The sequence below is a fragment of the Maylandia zebra genome, linkage group LG19, assembly GCF_041146795.1.
Source record: "Maylandia zebra isolate NMK-2024a linkage group LG19, Mzebra_GT3a, whole genome shotgun sequence".
In the NCBI taxonomy this organism is placed as follows: Eukaryota; Metazoa; Chordata; class Actinopteri; order Cichliformes; family Cichlidae; genus Maylandia; species Maylandia zebra.
Genome location: NC_135185.1, coordinates 16,929,359 through 16,936,528, shown reverse-complemented (window position 1 = coordinate 16,936,528; position 7,170 = coordinate 16,929,359). Strand labels below are relative to the sequence as shown.

At 39.4% G+C, this 7,170-nt stretch overlaps 1 protein-coding gene across 1 annotated transcript in view; it reads right to left on the bottom strand.

The window, feature by feature from the left end:
* Positions 1-15: 15 nt before the first annotated feature.
* babam2 (BRISC and BRCA1 A complex member 2) overlaps positions 16-7,170 on the bottom strand; it is a 118,441-nt gene continuing 111,286 nt past the window's right edge. The window contains exons 9-12 of the mRNA XM_004559253.3: positions 3,772-3,842; positions 3,601-3,683; positions 3,302-3,455; positions 16-601 (exon numbers count right to left, since the gene is read on the bottom strand). Coding sequence (XP_004559310.1) covers positions 538-601; positions 3,302-3,455; positions 3,601-3,683; positions 3,772-3,842 — 372 coding nt within the window. The 3' untranslated portion in view covers positions 16-537. The remainder of the gene's footprint in view (positions 602-3,301; positions 3,456-3,600; positions 3,684-3,771; positions 3,843-7,170) is intronic.

Sequence of the window (7,170 nt, the reverse complement as noted above, 5' to 3'; positions counted from 1 at the left end):
AGCAATTACACACTGTCAGGAGGAACTTGTTTTATACTGCCAACATGTCAGACAAAGACTTTGTCACAGAAATCAAAAAGCATTTAAACAGTTAAAAGGCAAGTCACAGATCATTTAAACATCAATATTGGGGCCAAATTAGACAAACACGTGGCAAACGATCAGAAGACAAAGATACTCGTGTATACACATGTTCACATCTGGTGTCAGTGGCACAATGCAACAAATAATGTTTATTTAAATGGGTGGAACGGTTTGTACAAGTACAAGCTTGTCAGATTATTTCCAGTCAGTTTGGCATTTGTTTTCAAAATAAAGGCCTTTAATTGGATTGAATCATCAGCACAGCCAGTTTTTGGCCAACTAAACAGGAGATCGGCTACAATAAAAAGCGAAGGTACTGACTGAGAAGAATATTGTCATTATCACTCTGCTGCTGCAGCAAGTCTGTGCATACTACAGGTACACACTCACACACGCACGTGCACACACACTCCCACGGGCGACTCTCCAGGCATGTCATCAAGCCAGTCAGTGCTAGAGCTTCCCATTGGCAAAGGCTCCCTCCTGGAACTGAGGGATGAAGCTCTTGAAGTACGCCCTGGGAGACAGAGACATAATAAATTGTGACAATAATTATGTTTCAACTGCTTCAAAGCATCTGACAAATTCACTGGGTCAGTCCCAGCGTGCAGCAAAGTGCACATAAAAAGGAGAATGTTTTTATTGCCTGCAAACACAATTCAACATGAGAAACGACACTGTGCACCTCAAACTCTAAAGGGAAACACAGGAGCAGTTTAAGGAACAGATCTTCTCCTGAATGACTTTCTAAAAGGAAGTCTCTCGACTATCAGCTTGTTCATGTCACTGGGGATTTAAGTTTTAGCTTAATAAGACCAATTCCTTATTTAACGTAAAGGGCACAGAGACATAACTTTTATTTCATTGGTCACTGGCCAATCAATTTGGAAACCCATCGTCAACCTGACTCTGACGACAAAGGTCAATTTTTCAGAGCTTCCATAGTAGCCAGTGGATATGTAAGCCTCTCGTTGAACTACAGCCTTATCTGTTTCCATTAATATTTCTTTTACAGTTTATTTTACAGAAGGAATTGTACCTGCACACAACCATATCCTGTCCAAACATGACCAGAAGGCTTCTATTGCCAAAAATATTGTTCCTTGCCAACAGATTCCACATATTCATATGCAGAGATCAGTTTACAGGGGCATAAAAATTGTGGAATCAGCAGTCAAATCTGATTAAAATCGCTTCAGATGTTTGCACACCATCCTCTGACCTCCTCTGCTGCAACACAATTATTATCACTCACCTTGATTATTGATTTCAGAAAGTGGGCAAAGTCTTGAGGCGGCAAACTGGTTAAATGTAAGTACGTGGTGAGTAAAGACAGTGTTCTTCATAGCACACCGCTGTGCAGCACAGTTGAGATCGCGTCATCTGAATGTCACATCCTAGCAGATGCAATCATGGTGCACAACCTGTTGAAACAACAGCGAGCGTGCTCCTGCTCCTGATCCAACGAGCTGCCTTCAGGCTTAAAAACTGTGAACTCTTCAACTGAAAACTGCTCAGTTGTAGCCTTGAGATGGAGCTTTCAAAAGAACTTCACATTAATTTGAAACTGAAGCTGATGGTTGTTGTCTGCACCAGTTTAACGTCTGTGGTGAAATCGCATCTCTGAGGGGCACTTTCAGAGAGCAGTGCAAAAATAGCAGCCACACCAGAAGTTGTCTGGACATGCCCAAGAAGATAATCTTGAACAGGAGATCGGCCTAACTTAAATCAGTCAAGGTTTTTGATTCCCATGTGCCTATTCCAGGAAACTTTTTTTGTACGTTTGCCAGTTAACCTGCCAAATAGCTTTTTGTCGATGGGGGCGGGACAACAGTCAAGTCTCACACAGATTTTTATTCAGGATTCTTTGAATGCCACGTCTCTCCATGCAGCAGTATTGCTAAAAGGAGATGTAACAGTTCAGCTGTTCAAACAATTTCTGTTTGAAAATGATAACTGGGTTTACGCAGGAGAGTCTGTCTGCTGTATCACTGCAGAGGAGGAGTACACAGAGGCCTTTCCATTAACATGGATCTGAATAACACCCATAACCACTGAAACTATGCACAAAGTGGCATTTAAAACTGCTTAGAGGATGAACTGCAACTGTAATGTCACCAACAAAAAACTACACTAAGACTAAATCAATAGTTTAGCTTCCTAAATCAAAACAAACACCTGCATTTTCGATATACCTGAAGATGTGTGTCTGGAATGTTTACTTAACGCTGTCGGTGACTCTTGAGGAAGGTCAAGCTGTCTGTCACAATGACACCATCATTCAACCGGGTATCCAAAGACAAAAAGCCCACAAATATGAGACTCAGTGTCACGTCGAGTAGTTTTCCTTTAAAGAACCTTTGCTCAGCCAAGAGATTATGCGTTGCCTTCTGTTTTCAATATTTACAGTAGTTATTAACCTTTACCATACAAAGAGCAAACACTGCATTTACTCAAACAAGGTCAGGCTAGTTTATGTGTACTGAGGGTTGGGTCAAATCTGTATATCAATAGATGGTCTATATGCTGCACAGTCCATATGACAATGCGTCATAATACCATAGTTAAAGCTTTAACAACACTTTTGATAAATGAATGAAACAAGCTGACAGGGAATTTGAAGATAATGAAATGTAGATAATGACAGGAATGAAAAAGGCTGGATTTCATTACAAGGTAGAATAATAGGAATAAAGGGTCACAGCAAGAAAAAAAAAACATCTTGGAAGGGTTTAAAATCCAGATTCAGGTTCAGATATTCTCTGAGATTAGTTTATATGACATGATAAGTCATACATTTCTGGGAACATTTTGAAACACTTTGAAATGAGAAAAAAAATATTTACTTACTTAATACATAAATTAATAATTAATTTTCAAGTCAGGGGACAATGTACCATGTTTAACTTTACAGTGTCAGAATATCCAATTGTGTCTTGTCTTCCTTTTAAATTAACTGACTTAATTTCACAGAATATTGCATTTTTTAGCTATTTGATATCTGAGAATATCTGAGAAATTGTGTTTTTTTTTCTTTTTAAGAGTATTACACTCCCTTCCAAAAGTAATTTTTATATGACTTTTTCTGACTGTAAAGGGTCTAATACATTATTGTACGTCCACTGAGTTTCACCCCAACAGTGTATGAAATGTTCAACATATTCGCATAACGTATAATTACAATAATGTGTATTTTTACGAGGCAGGTGCTACATACTTTGCCCTCTTTGCCATCTCGTTGCCATCCCAGCGTGGGCTGTAAGGATATGACTTCTGCACCTGAGAGTAGAGCTGACCGCTGTTAGTGAAGTGGTACACAGACTGGAAGGTGAGGGTGGGCTGGTCTCTGGGGAAGTACAGCGGGAGGTCCACTACAAAGTGCAGACACAGAAAAGAATGAATACCTGACGCTCCTCTTCTCTCTTTATTATTATGATGCCTTTACCTTGCAGTATACATCGCCCCGAGACAGCTGTTATTGTGAACTGGTGCTATATATAAAAAAAATTTAATTACCGTGCACTAAGAAGCAGAAATCTTTCCACATGAGTAGAAGGGTGAGTTTCGTGAATCCCTCAGCATCATACTCCACCACCCCCCTGTAACACATACACACCGATTACATTCATGTCTCCAGTAACAAATTGATGAGCGCCAGACACGTGCTGTGATCGCTTCATGACTCACGTTCCAAAGTGGCTGAGAAAAGCAGCGATGTATTCTCGCCTCTTGTGATAGCCTTGGATGACATACTGCACCTAGACAGGCCAAAGTGAAGGTTTTAGTACAGGAAAATACAGAAACAGCAAACCGTGTTTGAACATGAGCAGCAACTTATGAAGAGAAATGTTCAGAAGGGATTCAGTGGGCTCAATCAAAGCAGATAACCCTTATCTGACTCATCCTCTGCACAAAGAAAGAAAAAGAGCCTTTTCAAGATATTTTTTTCCAGCTTCACTTATGACCAGGGATGGCTGGGAAAGATAATCACATAAAGGGAAAGTCATATATATGTTACTGACATGCTTTAATTTAATTAAAGATGCATAATCACACAATTACGTCCATATAAGGCTTCAACCAGTCAACAACAAGTCAAAAAAACCTTCTACGCCAGCATCATTGGGGCAAAAAAAAAAAGATGTATTTTCACTTTAGACTCCATCTCAATGATGTTTTTTAGCAGAGATTAAATGTGCTTTTCCACTCTGAAAATTTTTTGCAGCTATTTCCTCTACTTAAGTTGTTAGAGGGCCCTGGAAAAAACAAGGTGACCCAAAAAGTGCAGAATTCCAGATGCCTTTATGTATTTTGGGCCTGTGTGCTTACAAGCAGGAAAATTATTATTTAAGTTTAATGAACTGTCAATTTACCAAATGATTTTACATTATAGGTTTTCTTTAGGCAGTTTTGGGGTCATTCTTCCTTAGTTAACAGCAGTTCATGACGACATCAATCAAAATCTGTAATCATTTAAATTAGGTTGCAAAACTCCGATCTGGGACCTCCCCACCTTTTTACACGTATACGTGGAAAGCTGGAGGTGGAGAGAGGAACAAGACCCCAGTATAGAACAAAATAGTCAAGAGGAAAAAAAGATGTGACGCTAATTAAGTGAAAAGGAGGAGCTGGGGTGGATGTGGGCTACAAAGCGGTTTGTAGTAGTCAGCACTTGTAAGATGTCTAAGAAGGAACTTAAATTGTGTGTCCTTTGTGATATTTCTCAATAGCGTAGTAGAATGGTAGTGTCTTAAAAATGAAACCCTGATAATTCTCTGTTAACTCTGTTACACAGACAGTTGGAGACACAATGGCCAAGTAGTCATTCCAGTTATACTTCTTTAAAGTCTACTTGAATTCTGCAGCAGGTAGTTACACAGCTAGTGCATTGTTATGTAAAGTGTTGGCAGATGGATCTGCAAATTCACAAAAAATTGGCAGGCACACGGACGTCTGCACAGACTCCTTGTATTCGCAGGTTGAAATCTAGGGAATTTAGATCACTTGGACCCAAGCTGACCCACTGACAATGGAAAATATAATCAAGGCCTGTGTTGATATGGGCTGTCATTGAGATCAGCCGATCTATTGGGAGTGTTGTTGAGCTCGACTTAGTGGTCTGCCTGAATGACCTCTGGGAATGCACCAGGCATGACTGCGGTGCATCCTGTCTGCAGTGGGCCCACTCAAGACAATGAGTACAATTAACCAAACGTGCCGTTCCACATTTCAGAAGTATCCCAGAAGCATCTTTGTGCTTTGTGTCACTTGACATGGCATCTGGTTTATTTTTGACAGGGGCTGAAGTTGCACAAGGCAGGTGAAGACAACAGGAAACCAGACACTTGAGCAGCATGACCAGAATCTGGTCATTTTTTGAAATAAAAGATCCTGTGCAGGATAAATTCTGCTCCGGAAACACTCGTATTGTAATTTGAAGCTCTAATCGCTACGCCCAGCCGTAGCAGGATGTTCAAACCTTTCAGGCCGAAGCCCGAAAAAGCTTCAGAGCCATAAGCGTTAAAGGTTAGGAAAGAGAAAGTTGCTGCCATCAGTAGAAGATCAAAGTGAGATTTCTTTACTTCCTTCTAATCAGAGTTCTTAATCAGAGTGAATAACAGCCTAAACAACCAGTCAGCAGACTAGAAAATGAAGCCCCACAAATCTACATCCGTTTTAGTCACAGTAGCACTAGATGGCCTCTCAATTTTAGCCATCTGGGTAGCTCTGGAGAGCTTAGTGTGCCATGATGGGTGACCTTCTCAAAATAGCAGCGGCAGGTCGAGTTTTATTAACAGATACAGTCTGGTCCTGGCACCAAAACTGCGGTGTGGAAATGGCTCAAAAAATTCTCACATGCCCATATTTACACTGTAAGAGATTTTGTTGTAGTAATCACTCATCCTTTCCATACTGGGTGTGAAGAAATCCCTTCCCAAAGTGGGACAAAATCTACAGACCTCAATCTGTTAAAAATGCAACTGCTTAAGGCAGTTTAGACAACTATAAAATAACTTTTAAATCAATCTTCTAATCTGCTCAGTTTGCTTTCTGTTCGGTATGGACAGGAAGAATGATTAAAAGGATCATGGGTGTGTGACTACTGTTTTGAGATGATGCAAAAATGCATTTTAGGTGCTCTTTGGGATCCCAAAAGCAAAAATCATCCAGATTCTTTGATCTCTATGTGGCTGCTCTGCCAGGTGTTATTAGAAGTCAGGTAGGTTAAAACATGGGATATAAAGAAGATAATAATAATAATAATGATGATAATAATAATGATGATGATGATAATGATAATAATAATAATAATAATAATAATAATAATGATAAACTTTATTTATAAAGCCCACTAAAAAACCAAGGGCATACCAAGGTGCTTGACAAAAAATAAAATAAGATACACCAACAAAAAATAAAATACACCACCCTCTAACTGGAGTTTTTCTTAAAAAATAAACCAAAAAAGGTACAGTAATGCTTCAAGTCTGGATCTAAACAAAGTCAAAAAACTACTGTCAGCGATGTCTGGAGGGTTGGTGAAGCTGGACTTCAACAACTATGACCTAAGGCCTATGGTCAGGTGAATATTAAAAAAAAAAAGTGCCTAATAAAGAAATAAGAGGATAGCCATTAACATTTGGGTATATGTTTTGGATTCCCTGCTTCAAAAAAAGTCCTGATCTTGAGCTTAATGACCTCACTGATATCTTAGTTGGCCTAATCGTTTTTTGTGAAGCATTATTTGTTGAGTCTGTAGCTTGAGGTGCATAGAATGACCAATAGATTTTGGGGCTCATGTTTATTAAGATGCGCAGAAACCAACATAAGGCTGTTTCATCATCACTTGACTGGTAGATAAACATTCAACCTCAGCCATAACCTGTTTTCAACACTTATTAGCAACATCGTTTTATTGCTTCCAGTCTTATCACTTGCATTAACTGCATTTGGCATTGGACTGTTCAGAGCAGCCAGAACATAAACAATGCCGTGGCAGAGAAAGACCAACATTAAGAAAAGCGAACGTGTTATTTGCTCTGAGCAAAAAAGTAATATTACACGCAGTCTTTGTACAAGAGTATT